Here is a 22,657-nt window from a genome sequence, read left to right as displayed (position 1 = left end):
CGCTATATGTGGCTCACTCTTTTGCACTCAAAGGCGGATGCACCGGCGGCGATCATGATGTTCCAAGCACGCGTTGAGCACGAAACCGGCAAGAAGTTGAAGGTGCTCCGCACCGACAATGGTGGTGAGTTCACCTCAGTTGAGTTTGGTGAGTACTGTGCAGGCGAGGGCGTCCAGCGTCACCATTCGGCTCCATACGCGCCGCAGCAGAACGGTGTGGTGGAACGTCAAAACCAGATGGTCGTGGCGACGGCGAGGAGCATCCTGCGCGCGCGGGGCATGCCGGGCCACTTCTAGGGTGAGGCGGTGCACACCGCCGTGTTCCTCCTCAACCGGGCGCCCACCAGCGCGCTCGACGGGATGACCCCGTACCAGGCGTGGTACGGGAAGAAGCCGTCCATGCACTTCATCAGAGTGTTCGGGTGCGTCGCCTACATCAAGCGCCTGCGCCCGCATCTCAACAAGCTCGACGATCGCAAATAGAAGGTTGTCTTCATCGGCTACCAGGACAGATCAAAGGCATACCGCTTCTACGACCCCATCACCGAGCGCGTCCAAGTCTCCCATGATGCCACCTTCGACGAGGGCGCGCGCTGGGACTGGGGAGACGCGTCGGTCGCCATCAACGAGTACCCCTTCACTGTCGCAAACGACTACGAACTGCGGCGCCAACGTGTCGAGGTGCTGGCTCAAGAGCTGACGTCTCTTGAGCAGCGCTCGCCAGTTTCCCCACCACCGTCCGCGTCGCGTTCGTCGTCACCTGGCGCACCGAGCTCACCGCCACCTGCATCGCCGTTCTCCACGCCACTGATGGCTGGGACGCGGGTCGAGTTCGCGACACCGCTCAGCACGGACCTGAACCTTGATGCTGATGATGATGAGGAGGGTGAGCACCGGTACCGGACGCTGGACAACATCCTTGGCACGGATGCAGCACCCGAACTGGCACACCGCGACGCCGTGGAGGCTAAGCTGCACGCAGTGAGCCACGCCGTGACCGTGGAGGAGCCTAGGTCGCTGAAAGAAACCGACGGCGACCCCAACTGGGCTGCTACGATGGAGGAGGAGATGAAGTCGATCCGCGACAATGCAACACGGTCGTTGGTCGAACTTCTGCGTGGACACCGAGCCATCGGGTTGAAATGGGTGTACGAAGTGAAGCGCGACGAGAACGGGAGCATCGTCAAGTACAAAGCCCGCCTCATCACCAAGGGCTACGTGCAACATCTCGGCATCGATTTCGAAGAGGTGTTCGCTCCCATCGCTCGACTGGAGTCGGTGCGCCTGCTCCTCACCATCGCAGCGCACTACGGCTGGGCCGTCCACCACATGGACATCAAGTCAGCGTTCTTGAATGGAGAGCTCTAGGAGGAAGTCTACGTCCAGCAACCTCCTGGCTTCGTCAACGACAAGCACAAGCACAAGGTGCTTCAGCTTCACAAGGCACTCTATGGCCTCCGTCAGGCTCCACGCGCATGGAACCAGAAGCTTGATGCCGAGCTACTGTCGGTCGTATTCACGCGCTGCATCGACGAACACGGGATGTATACCCGTGGCAAAGGAGAAGGGCGCCTGATCGTGGGTGTGTATGTCGATGATCTTATCATCACTGGAGGTGATGCAGATGTCGTGGGGAAGTTCAAGAAGCAGATGCTAAGCACTTTCCGCATGAGCGATCTTGGGCTCCTCTCCTACTAACTTGGCCTCGAGGTCACCCAAGGAGCTCATGGGATCACGCTGCGCCAAAGTGCCTACGCCACCAAGATCCTCGAGAAGGCTGGGCTGGCAGATTGCAATGCGAGTGCCACGCCCATGGAGATGGGGTTGAAGCTGCTGAAGGAAGGCTCGACGCCAAGTGTGGACGCCACCGAGTACCGCAGCCTCATTGGCAGCTTGAGGTACTTGTGCAATTCTAGGCCAGATCTGGCATACGCGGTGGGCTACCTCAGCCGTTTCATGGAGGCACCACGGCAAGAGCACCTCGCCGCCGTGAGGCGTGTTCTCCGCTACGTGGCAGGCATGGTGCATTGGGGCCTGCACTATCATCCAGGAAGGAAGAATGAAGGCACTCCCAAGCTGTTGGGCTACTCCGATAGTGACCTGGCCGGAGACGTCAACGACCGGAAGAGCACCAGCGGCCTCATCTTCTTCCGTGCCGGTGGACCGATTGCATGGCAGTCGGCAAAACAAAAGGTGGTTGCGCTGTCGTCCTGCAAGGCGGAATACATCGCAGCTGCGTGTGAGGCAGTTTGGCTAGCAGGGTTGCTGGCTGAGCTCGTCGGAGGAGCCGTCCTCGCACCCAAGCTTAAGGTGGACAACAAGTCCGCTATCGCGTTGATGAAGAATCATGTGCACCATGACCGGAGTAAGCATATTGATGTAAAGTTCCACTTCATCCGGGAGTGCTGCGACAGGAAGCTGATCGACGTCGAGTTCATTGGTACTGAACTGCAACTGTGCGACATTCTCACTAAAGCGCTCGGGGGCGTTCGGTTTCAGGAGCTTCGCGGAAAGATCGGCATGTTTGATGTAAATAGTAAGCACAGCAAGACTTAGGAGAAGATTGTTGATTGTAATCCTTGTGTGCTAGATTAGCTTACCATATATCTTAGCTTACCATATATTTCCAGTAACTATTTAGGCGCATGATCACTGATCGTGATTGTGTTCAAAGATCTTGATTAGTTTCCTTGTAATAGCTTATTTAAGCATGGCAATACAATCAGAAATGCTGCCGCTTTGCAGCAACAGATCATCGTGTGTCCACTGTGTTCGCGTGTGTTGTTCATCTTCTTCCTCTCGCCGGTTCAGGATTCTAACACTCTCTGATGAACCGGGCAGAAGACAATCACCATTCAGTCGGGGCCTGGGAAAGCTTGACACCTCAGCGAACTACGAGCTGCTGAAGGCGCGAAGGCAATCAGCGGATCCAACATCTTCTTTCATCTGGAACAATGCTGCTCCACCGAGGGTGCAGCTCTTCGTTTGGCTACTCTTCAAGGGTCGAATCCAATGCCGGTCTGACCTGTACCGAAAGAAAATCGTTGCCACACTGCGGGGCGCCTGAAGAGACTTCGGAACACCTCATCCTCGAATGTCCTATTGCAGTGAGCTTCTGGGCTTCAACTACAACCAGGACAGCACATTGAAAACATTCACTGTCTGTCGAAGGTCAACTCAATCCCTGATGCCCAGTACAGCTCTTTCATCGCCTTATGCTGCTGGCAGCTGTGGAAAAGGAGGAATGGGATCGCCTTCTGCAACGAAGCCATTTCCTTACATCAGTTGATGCTCTCATGCAAGTCAGGGGCAAGGCAATGGTGGGCAAGAATGCCAAGGAGGGATAAAGCTGTAACCAACGAATGGTGTAGGTTGTTTGATCAAATAACTACAACACAAATGTAAAGCTCCCCCGTTGCAACCCACCCCCCTTCTTAACCCCTCCCCCCACAAACCACACCCCCCCCCCCCCCCCCCCCCCCCCCCCCCCACCCCAATCTCAAGTGCCTCTACCTCCTGATGTAAAACTGTGTTCAGACAATCTTGTAACAGGGCAAAGCAAGCCCAAAAATCAATAAAATCAGGTGGGGATCAATCCCCCACTTAGATTTTCAAAAAAAAAGATTTTCCTTGTAAAGATTCAATTATGATTTGAGGAAAGAGCCTTTGAGTACTTATTTGCCCATGGGAACATATTGTTCTTCGTGACAGGAATGGAGCAATGACAGACTTGAAAATGAAATGGACATTGACTTGGGTGCTGGTGAACAGAATAAGGTCTCCGAAGCCACCAACAGATTCAAATGAAAGGTATAACCATCTGTTTTCTTTTGTGTTAGTATTTGCTTGGTTGATTCTCCTTCAGCCTGCTTTTGCAAAATGGAATAATATCTTATTGATATTTTCTTCTTTTTTATAGATGGTCTGATTTTGCAAAACGGAGTGATATCTTATTGATATTTTCTTCTTTTTTATAGACATCCTGCTTTCGCACTTCGCTGAGACCAAGAGATTGCTGCCACTATCCAATGTTATCAATCTCCAATCTTGTGTCTTTCTTCCATATCACATCTCAAGGTTATACCTTGCACTTCTATATGACTATTTGTGTTATTTTCCAGAGATATCATCCCCCTTTCATCATCTACAACCAGTTTATCCTTTATGGATTGGAATTTATGCTGAAACCTAAATGGATCCTTATTACTTCATCTACAACCAGTTTACCCACTGGTTCTTGCTGAATAACATTTCTTCTTGGCTTTCTTCAGCTGTTAACATTTATATTCTACTACCTACTTACGAAAAGAAAAAATCCACCTTAGCTAAAAGCTCCTGAACAAAAGCACTGATCTTTTATTGGAAATTCTTCAGATCCTGACAGAGAACAATGAAACTCCAGCCGATTGTGCAACTGCTGTTGTTAACAAAGACTTGTCGGTGTACCTTGAGCTCCAAGTAGCTTCAAATGCAGATGCTGAAATGTGAAAAACTAAGGAAGAAAAAAAAATGAAATTCAAAAGTAAGTGCACTTGTCTTGTTTTCCATTTTCTACAGTAGACCTGCGCATGTTTCAGTGTTGTTCGATCTAATCGGGACCATGTTCTCTTATCAACAGTTAAGCCCCAGGTTATGGACCTTCTTCAAAGCTTTCACAGCGGCAATGTTACTTGGCAAGGATCAACCGAGCCTATATGGTTCTTAACTTCTTATCCCGAAGAAATCTGGTGCTGTGACATGCATTCAGACTAGGTCCTTCTAGTTAAGGTCGTGTCGGGTTTGTTTTTATGGGTCTTATTCTTGTGTATGTGTAATCGCCTCATTCATATTTGGTCCCCGTATGAGTGGGGATCCTGTTGGGGACCCCTTTTTTCATTCTCTATAATACAATGAAACGCAACTCTCCTGCGTTTTCAAAAAAAAATAAGTCTTCAGAACTGCTCAGTAAAACTCATTGCCAAGGTACTGACTGCTCGGTTACAGAAGGTGATCTTGAAGCTCATTGATGGACATCAGACAGGGTTCCTTCAGGGCAGGTCTATTTCAGAGAGCTTTGTCCATACGGTGGAACTAGTGCAGCACTGTCATAAGAGGAAAGTCCCCTCAATTGCTATCAAGATAGATTTCGCCAAAGCTTTTGACACTGTCAATTGGATGGGCCTACAGGCAAGGGGCTTTCACCAGATGTGGCGGGACTGGATGCTTCACCTTCTTCAGTCCTCAAGATCGGCAGTTCTGGTTAATGGCTGCCCTGGCCCTTGGGTTTCTTGCAAGCGAGGTCTTCGCCAGGGGGACCCACCTATCACCGTTTATTTTCTTAACAGTGGCATATGTCCTACAACAACTAATCAAGGCTAACTCAGAATCTATTAGGCACCCTGTCTCCCCTGAACACCCGCGCCCAGTGCTCCGGTACGCGGATGACACCCTCGTTGTTGTCCGGGGTGAGCCTGATGATGTTCAGAGTTTGAAGATGATCTTCGATTCTTTTGCAGCGGCAACGGGGTTACAAATAAACTATAGCAAGACAACAGCAGTCCCAATTCATATGTAAGATGACAAAGCTCAACAATGCATCTCAATCCTCGGATGCAGCCGTGAAGACTTCCCACAGGTATACCTGGGACTGCCGCTGTCGGTTAATAAACTACCCTTGCGCCCCTTCTCTCCCCCTACATTGCCAAAACAGATAGATACTTGGCAGGCTGGCAAGCAGCTCTTCTCAATGTCATGGTTCGAGCGGTTATGGTGAATGCAGTCCTTGATTCACAGTTAATATACGCTATGTGCGCCCTCCCTGTTAGCAAACCTCACCCTGGGGATCCATTGGCGGCACCAAGGCCCAAGAGGAAGAGAGTCAGCAACGTCAAATTGGCTGGGCCGGAATGGGCTTGCACATCTTGCAACGAGAAGCCCGAGTCGGCCTAAAGACCACTCCGTCGGCCCACTGGCTTGAGGCTGAGAAGAGTGAATCGAAGCTGGTATATCTGTGCCGCAGGGAGAGGAAGAGGGCATGAAAAGAATTCTGTATTTTCTTCCCGGTAGCGAACAAGTTCTTCTATCAATACATATCGTAGGTTCTGTAATCTCCTTCCTGAGTCCAGCCGCCTGCTATCGGCGACACTGACATTGGTACCAGAGCCGTCGACCTCCGACCACCGCGCGTGCTGGAGATCCTCCCACCCGCCCATCCCCACTTCACCCACCTTCAACGCTCCCGCGGCGCCATGGATCCCGTCGTCCGCCAGATGTTCGACGATTTGATTCACCGCTTCGACAGCTTCCGCTCCGAGTTCGATGGCCTCGGTGCCCGTCTGGACCGACGCTTCACCGAGTCGGAGGCCTTCCGCTCCGAGCACGACTCCGCTGTCGACAGTCGCCTCGACTCCTTGGAGCAGTTCGCCTCCGCCCAGTACACCGCCGCCATCGTCGCTGACAACTGGGGCGGCCACTTCTCCGAACGCGTCAGCGAGCTGGAGGGGCGCGTCCATGATCTGGAGATGGTGCGCTACGTCGAGATCCAGGACGAGCGCGACGAGCGGGTTGCCGCCCTGGAATCCGCCTCGGAAGCATTCGCCGCCTGGCGTCCCCGGATCGAGAGCTCCCTCTTCACCATTCGTTCAGAGGTGGATCGGCTGTCCAAGCTCTAGGATCGATCCAGCGTTGCTCCTAATGGTGGATCTCCCTAGCACAAGGGTATTCTGGAGTTGGTCGTCGGGCACGCATCTGCCGTATCAACGACCGACTGGCCCAGTGGGCATGGCGTCGCCTCACCACCACAGGATGCGGGGTATGGCTCGGTCACGACCATAGCCCCGTGCCCGGCCAATGGTACGTTACCCGCACCTAATCCTCCTCCGCCGCCATTATAGTTCCCTCCTCCTCCTCCACCACCACCATATCCTCCCCCTCCACCCCTGCTGCCGTACCCTTCCCAGCCCCCTCCACCACCGCCGAACCCATACCCATCCCCATACTACCAGTCGTCTCCGTTTCCACCTACGCAATATGCTCCTCACCCCAGTTCCCAACAGCCTAATTATTTTCCCCATCAAGCCAATCCCAATTTAGGCCAACTCCCTAAGATGTTGTTTCCTCAATTCGATGGGGATAATCCTAAGCTGTGGCTCTCCCGTGCTCGTGCCCACTTCGAAATGTACTCAGTTCATCCAGCGCTCTGGGTTCGCATCGCCACTCACCATTTCACCCATGCCGCAGCCCGTTGGCTTCAGTCTGTCGAGTATGAAGTTCAGAACATATCCTGGGAATCTTTCTCTAACCTCATCCATGAGCGATTTAGCCGTGATCAGCACGAGCTGCTCTTACGATAGCTTTTCCACATTAAACACACCTCCACCGTGTCTGATTATATCGAAAAATTCACTGATCTTTTTGAACAACTCAAAGCCTACAATCCTCACCCTAATAAACTCTACTTTACAACTCGCTTTGTTGATGGTTTACGCGATGATATTCGCTCTGTTGTTATGGTTGCTCGACCCCAAAACCTCGATACTGCTTGTACTCTCGCCTTGTTACAGGAAGAGGCGCTGGACCAAGGTGTCCGCAAGGAATTCAAGTGCTCGGAAGCGTCCCCGTTCGCTCGTACGGCAACCATCAAGGGTGCTCTTCCCCTGCCTCTTCCACCCCAGCGTCCCCAAGCTGTGCCAGATCCAGTCCCTGAGAAGCGAGTTCCAACCAAGGCTACTTCTATCGACGACAAGCTGTCCACTCTAAGAAATTACCGGAGAGCACGTGGCCTCTGTGTTCGCTGCGGCGACAAGTGGGCTACAGGCCATAGGTGTGCCCCAGTTCCACAAGTTCATGCTCTTCAAGAAGTCTGGGACCTGTGCTCCGAGGCATTCCAGGAAGCTGTCGATAGTCCAATCCAAGATGCTGATCAGCCCACCGATGTTCAGGCTTTCATGATGCTCTCCTCTGCTGCAGCTTCTGGTTCAGCTGCTCCCAGAACAATGCAATTCAAGGGATCGTTGCTTGGCCGTGACATCGTCATTTTGGTGGATTCCGGAAGTAGCCATTCCTTCTTGAGTTCCTGCATTGCAACCGGTCTGCCCAATCTGAGTCCTCTTCCTAAACCAATGACAGTTCGTGTGGCTGATGGGGGCTCTCTTCTCTGTGCCGCCGAACTCAACTGTGCTGAATGGTCAGTTCAAGGCTACTCTTTCCACTCTACCCTGCGCATCCTGCAGTTGGGCTCTTATGACATGATTGACGGTATGGATTGGTTAGAGGCCTTCTCGCCTATGAGGGTTGATTGGCAACACAAATGGATGAGCATTCCTTATGGCCAGTGCCATGTCATTCTTCAGGGCCTGTTGCCGGATTCTGATCAGCACAATCTCATGCAGCTCTGTCACATTGCTGCTCCTGCTACTTCATCGGACACTCCTGTGCTTCCTCCAGCCATCCAGCATCTCATTGACGAATTCTCTGAGCTATTCCAAGAACCTTCTAATCTGCCACCTCGCCGTCAATGCGATCATCATATTCCATTAGTTCCTGGTGCTCCACCAGTGGGTCTCCGTCAGTACCGTTACAAGCCAGCGCTCAAGGATGAAATTGAAAAACAAGTTGCTGAGATGCTACAGACAGGCATGATACAACCCAGTTCGAGTGCTTTCTCTTCCCCGGTGCTTTTGGTCCGCAAGAAAGATGGATCATGGCAGTTCTGCGTTGACTACAGGATGCTCAACGCCTTGACCATCAAGAGCAAATTCCCTATCCCAGTGGTGGATGAGCTGTTGGATGAGTTGGCCCACGCCCGCTGGTTTTCTTGCTTGGATCTCCAGGCTGGCTTTAATCAGATTCGTCTAGCACCCGGTGAAGAACATAAAACTGCCTTCCAAACACATTGGGGTCAGTTTGAGTTTACTGTCATGGCCTTCGGATTGACCGGCGCACCAAATACATTCCAAGGCGCCATGAACACCACTCTCTACCCTTTATTGCGCAAGTGTGCCCTAGTTTTCTTTGATGACATTCTTGTGTACAGCCGTACTCTCGAATACCACATTCAGCACCTTCACCAAGTTTTTACCTTATTAGCAAGCGACCAATGGAAAGTTAAGATCTCCAAATGTCGTTTTGCACAACAGTCCATTTCATACCTAGGACACATTGTCAGCCATAATGGTGTTTCCACAGACCCCAGCAAGATTGAATATGTCCAGCAGTGGCCTCCACCCCAGAATATCAAAGAGCTCCGCAGCTTCTTGGGGTTAGCCGGCTACTACCGCAAGTTTGTGCAGCACTTTGCTACATTGGCCAGACCTCTGACTGATCTGCTCAAGAAGGGATCTATATTCATTTGGACCCCATCTCACCAAGCTGCTATGGATGCTTTGAAGTCTGCCCTGGTTTCAGCTCCGGTGCTCGCCCTGCCGGACTTCAGTAGGCCATTTCAACTTCAGACCGATGCCAGTGACTTGGGTGTTGGAGCAGTCCTGTTACAAGATGGCCACCCACTTGCTTTTGTCAGCAAAGCACTTGGCCCCCGATCTAGAGCTTTGTCTACTTATGAAAAGGAGTTCCTGGCAATCATAGTGGCAGTCGAGCAGTGGCGTTCATATCTCTAGCACAGCGAGTTTACCATCTTTACTAACCAACGCAGCATCATGCACTTCACTGATCAGCGCCTGCAGACCCAGTGGCAGCTCAAGATGCACACCAAACTGGTCGGTCTTCAGTACAAAGTAGTCTACAAGCCCGGCAAGTCCAATTCTGCAGCCGATGCCCTGTCCCATCATCCAAACCCACCATATCAACTACAAGCTCTATCCATTTCCACTCCGGCTTGGCTTGCCGATGTTACCACCGGTTATGCTTCTGACCCTGAGTCTTCCAGGTTGCTCCAGGAGCTGTCTGTCAACTCTCACAGTCATCCACCCTTCACCTTGCATCATGGTGTCATTCGCCACTCAGGCCGCATCTGGGTTGGCCACAACCATCAACTGCAGCAACAAATTATCTCAGCCCTTCATGACAGCGCGCTGGGAGGCCATTTCGGGTTTCCAGTCACTTACAGCCGCATTAAGAAGCTCTTTTTCTGCCGCGGTATGAAGCAGTCTATCAAAGCTTTTGTTGCTGCTTGCTCAGTTTGCCACCAGGCCAAACCCGATCGAGCCCGCTACCCGGGTCTTCTTTCTCCTCTGCTAGTTCCTGCCGAAGCCTGGCAAATGGTTTCTATGGACTTCATCGATGGCTTACCACCTTCTGGCCACGCTAACTGCATCATGGTGGTTGTGGATAAGCTAAGTAAATTTGCACATTTCATTCCATTACATCATCCTTATACAGCCCAAAGAGTAGCACAAGCCTTCCTCGACAACATCTTCAAAATTCATGGCTTGCCTACTCATATCATCTCCGATCGTGATCCCATCTTTACCAGCCAGTTTTGGCGTGAGCTCTTTCGCCTTGCCCAAGTCACTTTGGCTATGAGTTCAGCGTACCATCCTCAGTCTGACGGCCAGACCGAACGTGTCAACCAATGCCTCGAAACTTATCTGCGGTGTTTTGTTCATTCTTGCCCACGACAGTGGTTGAAGTGGCTGCCACTTGCCGAGTACTGGTACAATACCAGTTCACACTCAGCTTTGGGAAAATCTCCATTTGAGGTACTGTTCGGTCGTTCTCCTCGTCATTTTGGTATTACTGAACTTGCTGCTTCCCCTGTGCCGGACGTCGCCTCCATGCTGGCGGAGCGCACCACCATGCTGGCCTCTGTTCGTCAGCATCTCCTTCGAGCCCAGCAGCGCATGAAGCACCAGGCGGGCAAGAAACGCTCCGAGCGTTCGTTCCAGGCTGGCGACTTCGTCTACCTCCGTCTATAGCCTTACGTGCAGTCGTCGTTGGCGCCGCGCTCCCACCACAAGCTATGCTTCAAGTACTTTGGTCCTTTCAAGGTGCTGTCCAAGATCGGAGCAGTGGCGTACAAGCTGGAGCTGCCACCGACGTCTTCCATCCACCCGGTGTTCCACGTCTCGCTGTTGAAGACGGCGTCGTCCGCTGTTCCAGCTGTCTCCGCCAGGCTCCCCGACCTCGACAACAACATGCAAGTCCCGGAGCGCGTGCTGCAGTCCAGACTTCATCAACGTGGATCAAACAGTTGCTGATCAAGTGGTCCGGCCTCGACGACGACCTTGCTACCTGGGAGGACGCCGACGCTGTTATGCAGCGTTTCCCTGGTGCTCCGGCATGGGGACATGCCGGCACTCAAGGGAGGAGGGATGTTAGCAAACCTCACCCTGGGGATCCGTTGGCGGCACCAAGGCCCAAGAGGAAGAGAGTCAGCAACGTCAAATTGGCTAGGCCGGAATGGGCTTGCACATCTTGCAACGAGAAGCCCGAGTCGGCCTAAAGACCACTCTGTCGGCCCACTGGCTTGAGGCTGAGAAGAGTGAATCGAAGCTGGTATATCTGTGCCGTAGGGAGAGGAAGAGGGCATGAAAAGAATTCTGTATTTTCTTCCCGGTAGCGAACAAGTTCTTCTATCAATACATATCGTAGGTTCTGTAATCTCCTTCCTGAGTCCGGCCGCCTATCGGCGACACTGACACTCCCTTTGCTGCCTGGAATCATTTCTCAAATGGACCAGCACCGCCGCTCCTTTCTTTGGTCTGGAGAGAGCTCTATGACAGGGTCGCAGAGCTTAGTGGCTTGGGAACGGGTCTGCTGGAATCGTGATCACGGGGGCCTGGGAAACAAGGATTTAAGCTTGATGAATGTCTGTCTTCTTCTAAAGCTCATCCATCGCCTGCATGTGGCTGAAGACTCGGCTTGGGCAGCTTCGGCAAGGCAGCATGTCAGCCTTGCATCGCTCGAGGGCGATCTCTGTGGTCCACACTCCACACTGGGATGTGCCTCGGACACTGTCCCCTTTACCAGGCGATCACCACGGTAAACATTGGCAATGGGGCACACACATCTTTCTGGTAAACCTGGGCTTCTGAAGAAGCTTTTGTTGACCGCTTCCCGGCACTGTACAGTCACTGCGTTCAGAAAAAATTTTCGGTGGCACAGATAAAGTTGATCGAATTGCGCCTTGTTCGTTTGGACTTGTTTGGCTGATAAGCCATGGCTGAAAGTACGGTTGGCTGATTTAGTGTGGGAGAAAAATATTATTCGTTGGCTGAAAAAGTACGGCTTATAAGCCAAACAAGCCCAAGCGAACAGGGTGTCGATGATCAGGGCTTCCTTGTCAGCAGACTGTCGTTGCAGGCGGAGGCTGAACTTCTGGAGGTGCGACAGCTGCTAGCAGATACAGAGTTCCAGAAAACCGCTGATTCAAGGAGTGGAACATTCTGCCTACCAAATGGAAAGTTCGATTCAGGAGGACTCTAAAACTGCTGAAGTCACCTGATGGCACAGTCCAAGGCTGGAGGCAAGTTTTGTCTGGGATAGCTACGCCCCAAAACGTGTTCAGTTCTTCCTCTGGCTGCTAATGCAAGGTAGGATTCTGTGCAGAACAAATTTGGTCCGTAGAAAATTTAACGGTGGAAAAGGCTTTGCAAGATAATCGTTGGATATCCCATATCATCCCATTAAGGACGGCACAGGAAATTAGAGAATATGTTGAGCTGTGGGTAGCCATAGGGCAAACGCAGCTTCAGGAGGACAGGGAAGATAGCATCCGTTGGCGATGGACGGCAGACGGGGAATACACAGCCAAGAGTGCGTACAGCATTCAATTCGAAGGAACTTTCAGCAAGTTGAAGCTCCTGCCGATTTGGAAGGCAAAGGCGGAACTAAAATGCAGATTTTTCGCTTGGACGTTACTACATAAAAAAATCTTAACAGCCAACAATTTGATCAAGCGAAACTGGCCGAATGATCCGATATGCAAATTGTGTGGTACTGAGCCAGAGACACCAACACATCTTTGCAAGGATTGTGTTTTCTCAAAACAAGTATGGTCTGATCTAAAGCAGTGGCTTGGTTTAACAGTGCTAGACATAGTGCCCATGACAGGCTCAATCCACTCATACTGGCATAAGTGTCGTGCCAAGATTGACAAAGACCGGAGGAAAGCATTTGACAGCATAATGATTTACTTGTGGTGGAACGTGTGGAAAGAGCGCAACAGAAGAACTTTTCAAAACAAATCGATGCAGCCAAGACAAGTCGCTCTTCTTTGCAAGGAAGCACTAGAGCAGTACCAGTTGGCAGGAAACAATGGGAGGTCCTAGCAATCGTAGTGTCTGTTCCATACTTCTGCTATGCTTTTTTCTTCTGTTTTGTCTTCTTGGTTTTGTCTCAGTTGAGAACTTCTTTTTCTTGCTTCGGGTTGGGTGGTTTTCAGGTCGAGGGGGCAGTCAGGAGACCGTGGTAGTACAGGGCCTAGTCGGCTGTTCTTGTTTGTAAACCTTTTTTCTTGTTTCTATCGTCTAATAAAAATAGGGCAAGGCTCTTGCCGCCCTTCTAAAAAAATGGTCTGTAGAGGTGCTCGACAGTGCCATCTGTGAAGTTTGCAGTCATGAGGAGGAAACGGCACACCATGTTATTATGGGATGCCCTTCTGCAAAGGATTTCTGGGGATCAATTGGTTTCCAATTAACAGCAAACTACACAGGAGCAGCCAATCAATTACCATGGAATTCACCGGAATTTTACATGTTGCATCCCATCGAATTCAGAGCTTAGAAATAGCCATGCAGGTTTCAGGACTTACATGAGCAGACTGGGATGAGCATGAACCAGTATTTCGTTTGCATCCTGACATTATTCTCGGAGCTCATAAATGTACTCTACGATTCAGCAAGTGAGCCGCTGTTGGGCCCTTCTACTCTACTATGTTCGGTTATTACTGTTATATTTCTTAACTGTGGATGATCATTTGGTTTCCCGTCCATTCACTGACTGCGCATTTCGTATATTTATCATCATTTTCGCTAACCGACAAACCATTGCATATATTCGGCGAGAACTTGGTGATCTCTTCACGACGCTGACCTTTCACCTCAAAATTTGTTCTAGGCGGTTGCAAGAGTGGCATTTGGTTGGGTATAGCAATGAAAACAGACGGACCAGACTCTGTTCTGTTTTTATTTCTATGTTTATAACCTGGAATCCATTCTTTGTGAACCCAAGTCGATGAGCATAAGTGTTATCCTGTCAGTTTAAACAGACAAATCAACCGATTAAGCAGAAGCGATGTACCGTCGTATAGACAAATCAACCGACCATCGTATCAAGCTTATTTCTTTGCTCAACGTGGTACAGTTTCATGTTCGTGTACACTATGCAATGGAATTATTGCGGCGAATGATGGATTCGTATCAAGCTGGGAACACCATGAGCCGTCTGCTTGCATTGCTGGATTGCCCGCAGACGAACCCAGCTTGTTTATTTCCTTCGCTTCTCTATCTAGACAGGAGACAGCAGCGTCGTTGGCCAACGCCTGAGGCATCCGTTGAGTGTTTGATACAGTTGCAGTGCAGCTACTTGGGCTGTGATCGCTCCATCTCAGCTTGCAGCATTGTCCTGGAAAATTGGAAAAAGGTGCATTTGGATTTCATCTGAGTTCTAGGCCTGTACTCGAAGGAAACATAACTTTTGTAGTCGTATCATATCATATATATTATAATATATAATTGTATAGATTCCATCCATGAGAAGCTGACACAAGGAACGTGTGAAACATTTGTGGATGAAGGGGGAGTCCTGCTCTCTACATAAAACGCCGCGATCAATTTGGTGGGGCCGTTTGAACCAACAACTCCGCTACAAATAGTAAGGTTTTACACCGTGTGAAACATTGTTGCTACTGCTTGCTTTCCCTTGAGATGACTATGAACACCGTTATTGTTTCAAACCATTATAGATAGCTAAAATATATTAAAAAGTTAGCAAATCAATGCAAAAGAGCAGGAGCTCTCTGCACTGGGTACGCCCATTTTTTTTAGCAAATCAATGCAAAAGATGCTTTTTGCTGCTGCTATGCTACAGAGGGTGCATAGCTGCAGATGCTTATGCAGCACGTCACAATATTCTAATTTTCGTCGCTTACTGACTTTTATACGTTTTTCCTTGATTTCAGTTAATCTTCTAAGTTGAATACCTTTAAATAAGTTCGATTGCTATTGGTCTGCCTCTAATGATGATGAAACTTAGCACTAGCTTTGTAGTGACAAAAAAAAAGGCAAACTGCAACATTCCAGGATATTTTTATAACAAAATACTACATACCTTGATTGTGAAAAGGACACTGGAGTCAAAAACTTGTTGGCCAGCAGTAACCTTCAGGCCCTCTACATATCCGGCATGAGGCGCTTTCACAACATGCTGAAAAGAGTAAAAAGAGAAAAATTAGGATTATTTTCGTTAACTTAGAAAAAAGAACCATGAAAAAGTTATCCAGACCTCCATCTTCATTGCTTCCATAACCATGATAGGCTGCCCTGCCTCCACCTGTGCCCCATCTTCAAGCAAAACTTTCACAACCAAACCAGCCATTGGTGCCAGAACACTCCCTTTTGGATGTGACTTCCCTTCAGAAGCATGACTAGGTTGGGAGCTATCATCAACTACATGCTCAGCTCTTGCAGACTGTCTGTAATGGTGATGATGCTTCCCATGCCAGACATGTATGTGTTTGCTGTTGCCCTGCAAGAAACGAGGTGAGGATTTAGTGAAGGAATTACAGAAATAACGGATTCTGTATGCCTCAGTTCACTGTGACCAAAGTTCAGGTAAACCTTCGAATAAGATGCTAGAGTCACATCGGTTTGCAGACCAGAAACATCGACACGAAAATCATGGTCACCCTTGTGATCAACTTTGACATCTAAACCAGAAGTGCCATCTTCTGTCTGATCAAGATAGAAATACAATTAGTAAGATATCAACTGACATATGAAGTGTATTATATTGCTAAAGTCCATTTGATTAATCTGCTGGGTTGAAGCCATGCGATGGACACATAACATCAGTCATATTTGTATACTTTCCTGTGTCTGGTCTCAACAGTGAAAACCGATTTCTAGTGGGGTTTACTAGAAAAGTAGAAATACTCTCTTTCACTATGCAGGCCATATGAGTTGTTTTGTCAAATATTCTTTGTTTTGACTATCAATTATGTAAAGACATATCAGATTGGCCACATGAATTTGGTTTGCTACATTCACCATAAAACATATGATGTTTGTTTGTGCCTAATAGGCAGTAAGCATTTTGTGACATGGATCCCATCAGCTCAAGTTCAAATACGGAAATGTCTATGAAAACTTGAAAAGTAGTATGTGCCTATATATAGTAATCACCTCGATGAAGTAGCTTTCATCAGATTTATGAGTAATGAACAGTTTAAGAAGTTTCTCACTGAATCCATCATTCTCTTCCAACTCAAGATCCAGGGGATGCCTAGCAAAGTGATGCATCCTGAAAGGTGGATTATTGTACCATACAGATAGTGTGTTGTTGGCTCCTGAAAAGCACGTAGCATATGTCATTACCAGGTCAAATTAGCAATGTTATTGTTGAAAAAAAAACACATGGTAGGTCTAACATACGTTGTGATTCTTTAGATGTAATGTGATCCTTCTTGCAAATGCATGCAGCAGCCAAAATTGCACCAAGCTCAGCTACACCATGATATTCTTCTGAGGACTTCGTAGAAATACTCAAAAGATCATCCTTATAACATTCAATGAAGTGAGTGTCAACTAGGCCTTTTTCAAAGGCACTATGGCTTGCGAGTTCTTGGAGGAAACCAACATTGGTTGGCAAACCTGCAATCTGTTTATTCATTAACCAAGGCATGTCAGGGAGGTTATCATCAAAATGACAGTATTGAGATTGCATTTCTACACGACTACACTTCCAAAGTTCAATGGACTATTTATGCATAGAAAATCAATATTGGTTATCATCAACGGACTGTCACTTCTTAGGCCTCATGTAAAACTTTAGTAGCCACCATAAAAAGGGGGGTATGTTAACTTCTGTATGGATTATGGAACGAGGATATCAGCAAAAGCATAAAGATTAGTGACACTTCTTGAACTGAACTAGCATAGACATCTTACACAATTGGACTCCCACATAATATGCCTACATTTGTGAAGTTCTTTAAGACAACTAAAATTATATCAACATGAAAGCGTCACTGTACTGATGACCTCTTAGAGAAGGGAAAAGATGTAAACAGATAATACGTCAAAGAAATGTATTGATTCTGGTGAACTGATTATACCTGAAACTTTGATAAACAGTTCTTTAGCTTGACTAGTGCAGCAGTGCGACTTTCACCCCATACTACAAGTTTGGCTATCATTGGATCATAATGCATGCTGACTGTATCTCCTTCTTGGACTCCAGTTTCAACTCTTACTGAGCAAGAATATGTTAATTGTGCAATACTGAAATGTAACTCGTAATATAATTGGTCATAGGATATCTCCATATTTCACCTGTTGGATCAGAAGGGGCTGGTCGGTAGTGATGTAAGGTTCCTGTTGCAGGGAGAAACCCTCTTGGAACATTTTCAGCATATATCCGTGCTTCAAATGCATGTCCTATATCAAGGCAAAGCAGTAGTTAAGAAGTAATCTGGCTGAGTGGTGTTATAAGTTTAGAAGGCTCATATGCAAATATAGATAATCCTAATTCAAAGGAAAACAAAATATTTTCGAGCTTCTTATCATAAACCAATAGCAGCATGTAAGTTCGGTTTCCACAATCATAAATAAATTTCTTAATTTCTTAATGGGTACTTGGCTACAAGTAATGAAGTGATAATGTATGAAAAATAGCTTGTAGAAAAGGGCTATAGGGGCTCAGCCCCCTGCCATATGAGATGGCACCTGTGCACAGAAGGGAAGCCCCTCTCTCAAATGAGCTAACCAACCAGGCTAGAGCCCATTTGCATGAAAAACAGTTGAATAAAATGATGTAATCCGAGTCCAAAAATGTATCAAATCAGTGCATTACTGTGAACTGTTAAGTTAATAATTAAAGGCGGCATCTTCAAAATTATGGCCCAAATAGAACTAGATAAGATGGACAATGCTGTTCATGATGCAAACAAACTATAGTAGCCAAGAGACAACATGACAATCAGAAATCATCAGTAAAGTTTTTGGGTGAGACAATGAGTTATTGATAAGGTTTACCATTTAATGGAACCTGCTCCTGAGATAATGGCAGCCGTTCTCCATTTGCAACACGTATTTGCCACTCCACAAGATCTTGACCAACAATCATCTCTGTCACTGGGTGTTCAACCTTCCAAGATTGATTCACAAGATGATTTTGTGTTTGACTTTTAACCAAGTGAGTCAATGAAGTACCATGCAAACCCAAGGTACTCAAGTATATCAGATTATTATCGTAGATATATTACCTGGAGTCGAGTATTCATCTCCATGAAATAAAACTCTCCAGAAAGAGTATCCACAATAAACTCCACTGTGCCAGCATTGTAGTAACCAACTGCCTTCAACACAAATAATCCAATAAGTGACCCTGTATGTGAAATAGAAGGATTAAACAGAATAACTACTAAAGAACATATCAACAGAGAAAACAAAGAAAGAACTACTTGTTTTGTGACAGACAGCATGAAAATGTTAGGTAGCTTGCAACTGTCGAGTATTATTCAACAAAAAGTTGATTAACATAGTAACATGAGCTACTAGATAATGCATGTAACTTTGAACTGAAGTTCATGTGAAGCAAATTGCTTGCGCATTTGTCATTCCATATTGGTGTGAAAAAAATTGGCAGTGTAGATAATAAAAAGAAAAACTTAACCAACAATAGCGAACTGAAAACATTAAATTTGTCTCCTAAACACATACTAATGTTCAGAAGCATTCACCTTTGCGGCAGATACAGCAGCTCCACCAATATGAGACCGAAACTCAGCTGTCACATTTGGCTACACCATATACAAAAGGACAACTGAATCAATTATTCTATCAAAGTAAAATTCAAGGCACAAACAGCTAGCAAAGCCTTAGAGCTTCCTCAATATGTTTTCAAGCAAGTTCCAGGGTTTTGTTGGATAACAGATCCTTACAGCTGGAGCTTCCTCGATAATCTTCTGATGCCTTCTTTGTAGACTGCAATCTCTCTCATAGAGGTATATTGCATTCCCATGTTGGTCGCCAAATACCTTCAAACATCAATACAGTACCAGGGAAGACAACAGGGAGTTACTGCAGGTTTCCAATTATATAAAAGACTGTGGCAGGTCCAAAATCAATTGAGTCTTACCTGGACTTCTACATGTCTTGGTTGAGTAATATACTTCTCAATCAATAGTGTGTTTACACCAAATGATGCTGCAGCTTCCCGTTGAGCGCTCAGTACAGCATCCACAAATTCGTCAGGCCTTTCGACTATTCTCATCCCCTTAAGAAAGGATATAGGATGAAAAGGTTAGAGACATGACACACATATGATAGGTCATGCAACTACAGAGAGCAGGCTTCTCTGGAACAGTATAAAGCTATACGCATAGGAAATTAGAATAAGCACTTTTCCTGTATGAGACAATCTGAGAAACAGTTCGGCATACCTTGCCCCCTCCACCATGGGTGGGCTTGATTAAAACAGGATAACCGATTTTATCTGCTTCAAGTTTCAACAGCTCAATGTCTTGGTCAGCCCCATGGTATCCTGGAACCAGCGGCACGCCAGCAGCACCCATGATCCTCTTGGATGCACTATATTTCACAAATCATGTTTAGGGTGCACCGTTCTGAACAAAAGCCCAAACAGAACACTCTGTATGCACACACCAGACAACAAGATATTTACCTCTTGTCACCCATATCTCGGATTGCAGAGGCTGGTGGTCCAATGAATTTGAGCCCCTCAGTCTCACAGAGCTGCGCAAAATCAGCACTCTCTGAAAGAAAACCGTATCCTGGGTGGATAGCCTGCACAAAGCAAATAGAAAAAAAAAATGTCTCATAAATATCCGTGCCTGCATCATGGCACACTAAAACTTTCGTACTGTTTTCCACTTTCACACTATTTCCCTACGACACGGTTCTTGTATCTTCACGAAAATGTGATGTAGCAGCCAACACTATTTCGACACAACTCGAGGACTGATGAAGTGGCAGGATTACAGAGGTTCAGACGCTAACTAGTACTGTATCACCTACAGTGGAATTGTGTGGCGCGGGATCAGATGCTCATTTCAAGCAACGACCGACAATCAGTATGCCTGCTCAGTAGCTCACCCACCTAGACAGAGTGACACGGCAGGGCACGCGGCTCAAGACGCAGGCAAGCTAGGGGAAATAATGAGCGAGACAGCGACGAGCGGCAGGGGTTGTTGGTACACGGACCTGGGCGCCGGTGCGGAGCGCGGCGTCGATGATGGCCCCGGCGTTGAGGTAGCTCTCGCGCGCGGGCGGCGGGCCGATCCTGACGGCCTCGTCGGCGGCGCGCACGTGCAGCGCGCCGCGGTCGGCGTCGCTGTACACGGCGACGGTGGCGACCCCGAGGCGGCGCGCGGTGCGTATGACCCGGCACGCGATCTCGCCCCGGTTCGCCACCAGCACCTTCTCGATGCCCCCGCCGCCGCCCGCTGCCGAGGACGAGGGCCCAGCTGCGGCGGGTGTAGGGGACGAGGAGGAGAGGAGCCGCGCGGCGAGGAGGGGCAGCGCGGGCACGGGGCTGCCCGCCGGGCTCCCGCCGCGCCCGCGCCCGCGCCCGCGGCGGCGCAGGTGGAGGTGGAGGAGGCGGGAGGCCATCACGCAGTGGCGGTGGTTGGGCTGGTGGAGGCTTGGAGAGCAGTGGTGAGCAAGGCGGAGTGGCGCGGCGACGGGTCGGGGAAATAATTCGCGAGGCGGAGGACAACCCTTTCAAAGAATATTTATATTTAGGTTACGAGTCTGTTACAGCCTAAAATACGTCTTATATAGATAATCTGTTGAAGACCAAAACAGTATCAATTTGGGTTTAGGTACCATATGGATAAGCTTTCGGAGACAGTCAAGGGCGGTGACCTGTCAGACGAGTCCGCGACGTCTCTCCCTTGCCTGCTCTCTCCAGTCCGACTGCGCGAGCGTGTCGGAGCGGATGATGGGATGAGCACCAGCACTCGTGGGTGTGACTCGGACGGTATAATTGTATAAATAAATCGATTATTAGAAGGAATTTTTTTGCTTGAACTAGCAGAAATCAATATCTGCTAACTAATTTTCTTTTATAGCTGCCTACTTATTATTATTCGGTAGGGTGTTTGCAAAAGGAGAAGAAGCTTAGTGGGTTAGGCTACCTGTGGTGGACATACCATCTCAGTTCAAGTTATAGATTTGTTCATATTTTTTTAGATTTATTAACGTTAGAATTTAATGGTGTTGTTTCCTCAATGATAAAGGCCCCATTCGTTGGTCTGAAACTTAGCTGAAACTAGTTGAAAAACATTGTTCTGGCTGAATTGTTGTGAGAGAAAAATATTGTTCCGGCTGAAAAAACAAGCCGAATATGAGGTAAGCCGAACAGGGCCAAAGACATGCTAGGGACATATTTTTTAGGATTTAACGGTGTTACTTTTTTAGTGGTAGTAGTGAGATGCAAGATCTAGCGGCTAAGTCTACATCGGTACTATGATTCTCAAAGACAAAAGAAAAAATAAGAAAAGAAAACTTTTGGTTTCATCCTAATGAGAGCCTTCTTGATTTAGAAATCGATTACTTGTCCAAAGGAAAAGTTGCTATGATTTGAAACGGAGAAAGGAGTCCAATGAACCTAAAGTGTAAAATTTTGCAACGTAGTAGCAAGTAAGAATGAGAACCTCCTTTTTGTGATGTTTCGTGATATTTAGGGTCAGAATTAGCATTGAGGTTCAGATGGCCACAGATGTCATCCGGCCAACATAGCCAATGGTGATAGGGTATTGGCAATGGTTAGCAGAGGCACTAACCACTTTGATTGTGGAGCATAGTACTCCCTCTGTTTTAAATTATAAGAGTTTGGAATCGAGGGAGTAGATTGAAAGAATCGGTGTGTGGGCAGCTCATTAAAGTGGTTAGGTGAGAGGCACGCGAGGAGCAACAACCGTGTGGGTGAATTGCAGTATAAATCGCCAATGATCGCTAAAGGTAGAAGGAGGCAATGGATAAGGGGCGCTGCGCGAATGTGGCATTGGAGGCCATGGGATGACGACAAACAGGGTAGATCGAGAAGAAGGGAGGTGGCCAATAAGAGCGATAAAGTGGATGCGAGAGGAAGATAAGATGATGTCGTTGATATTGTTGTTCCTTTTTTCGATGATGCAAATCAACTCGTTTAGAAAAATATACATGGATCCATCGGACTCCTAACAAACCATTAACAAAATACGGGCACGATGCCAGGGAGAGATTACACGGGGTCTAGCCAGCGTTCACCTTTCCGGGGAATGCATAACGACACCTACCAAGTTCCATGCTACTCATCCATAACCATCTACCAAACTATGCCATCAATCAATGATTAGTGCATAATATTAGGTAAAAACACCTGCAGCTGTTAATTAATGTTGATCAAAGATGAAATAAATGTTATCATAAAATGGAAAGACACAGCTAAGCCCACTCCAACAATTTTTGGGCCTTTGTTTCCCTTTTCCACGTACAACCTCCCAAACAACAACATTCTTCCAAATATGGGCACCCAATTCAATCCACCCCTGAAT

The 22,657-nt window shown here is 47.9% G+C and overlaps 2 protein-coding genes across 2 annotated transcripts; one reads left to right on the top strand and one right to left on the bottom strand.

The window, feature by feature from the left end:
• Nucleotides 1–9,635: 9,635 nt before the first annotated feature.
• LOC136507694 (uncharacterized) lies at nucleotides 9,636–11,135 on the top strand. The gene is made up of 3 exons (XM_066502340.1): nucleotides 9,636–10,115; nucleotides 10,560–10,745; nucleotides 10,866–11,135. Exons 1-3 carry the CDS (start codon nucleotides 9,636–9,638, stop codon nucleotides 11,133–11,135), a joined length of 936 nt encoding a protein of 311 aa, XP_066358437.1.
• A 2,929-nt stretch (nucleotides 11,136–14,064) lies between these two features.
• LOC136506765 (methylcrotonoyl-CoA carboxylase subunit alpha, mitochondrial) lies at nucleotides 14,065–20,811 on the bottom strand. The gene is made up of 16 exons (XM_066501654.1): nucleotides 20,322–20,811; nucleotides 19,783–19,904; nucleotides 19,541–19,688; nucleotides 19,237–19,374; nucleotides 19,040–19,135; nucleotides 18,839–18,898; nucleotides 18,362–18,454; nucleotides 18,132–18,243; nucleotides 17,430–17,534; nucleotides 17,213–17,349; nucleotides 16,530–16,755; nucleotides 16,281–16,444; nucleotides 15,717–15,830; nucleotides 15,382–15,624; nucleotides 15,208–15,303; nucleotides 14,065–14,502 (listed from the first exon to the last, which is right to left on the bottom strand). The coding sequence occupies exons 1-16, from the start codon at nucleotides 20,727–20,729 to the stop codon at nucleotides 14,485–14,487; spliced, it is 2,280 nt and encodes a 759-aa protein (XP_066357751.1). The 5' UTR covers nucleotides 20,730–20,811; the 3' UTR covers nucleotides 14,065–14,484.
• Nucleotides 20,812–22,657: the final 1,846 nt, after the last annotated feature.

Source organism: Miscanthus floridulus, chromosome 15, assembly GCF_019320115.1.
Source record: "Miscanthus floridulus cultivar M001 chromosome 15, ASM1932011v1, whole genome shotgun sequence".
In the NCBI taxonomy this organism is placed as follows: Eukaryota; Viridiplantae; Streptophyta; class Magnoliopsida; order Poales; family Poaceae; genus Miscanthus; species Miscanthus floridulus.
The sequence above is the reverse complement of the archived record's forward strand: the minus strand, read 5'-3'. Positions and strand labels throughout refer to the sequence as shown.

Coding starts and splice junctions, on each gene's coding strand:
- LOC136507694 (XM_066502340.1), top strand. CDS start 9,636: ATGCACTTCACTGATCAGCGCCTGCAGACCCAGTGGCAGCTCAAGATG. Junction 10,116..10,559: donor CTTTTGTTGCTGCTTGCTCA/GTTTGCCACCAG, acceptor TGCCCACGACAG/TGGTTGAAGTGGCTGCCACT. Junction 10,746..10,865: donor GCACCACCATGCTGGCCTCT/GTTCGTCAGCAT, acceptor CCTTACGTGCAG/TCGTCGTTGGCGCCGCGCTC.
- LOC136506765 (XM_066501654.1), bottom strand. CDS start 20,729: ATGGCCTCCCGCCTCCTCCACCTCCACCTGCGCCGCCGCGGGCGCGGG. Junction 19,375..19,540: donor CCCATGGTGGAGGGGGCAAG/GTATGCCGAACT, acceptor TCCTTTCTTAAG/GGGATGAGAATAGTCGAAAG. Junction 15,831..16,280: donor ATGAAAGCTACTTCATCGAG/GTGATTACTATA, acceptor TATCTTGATCAG/ACAGAAGATGGCACTTCTGG.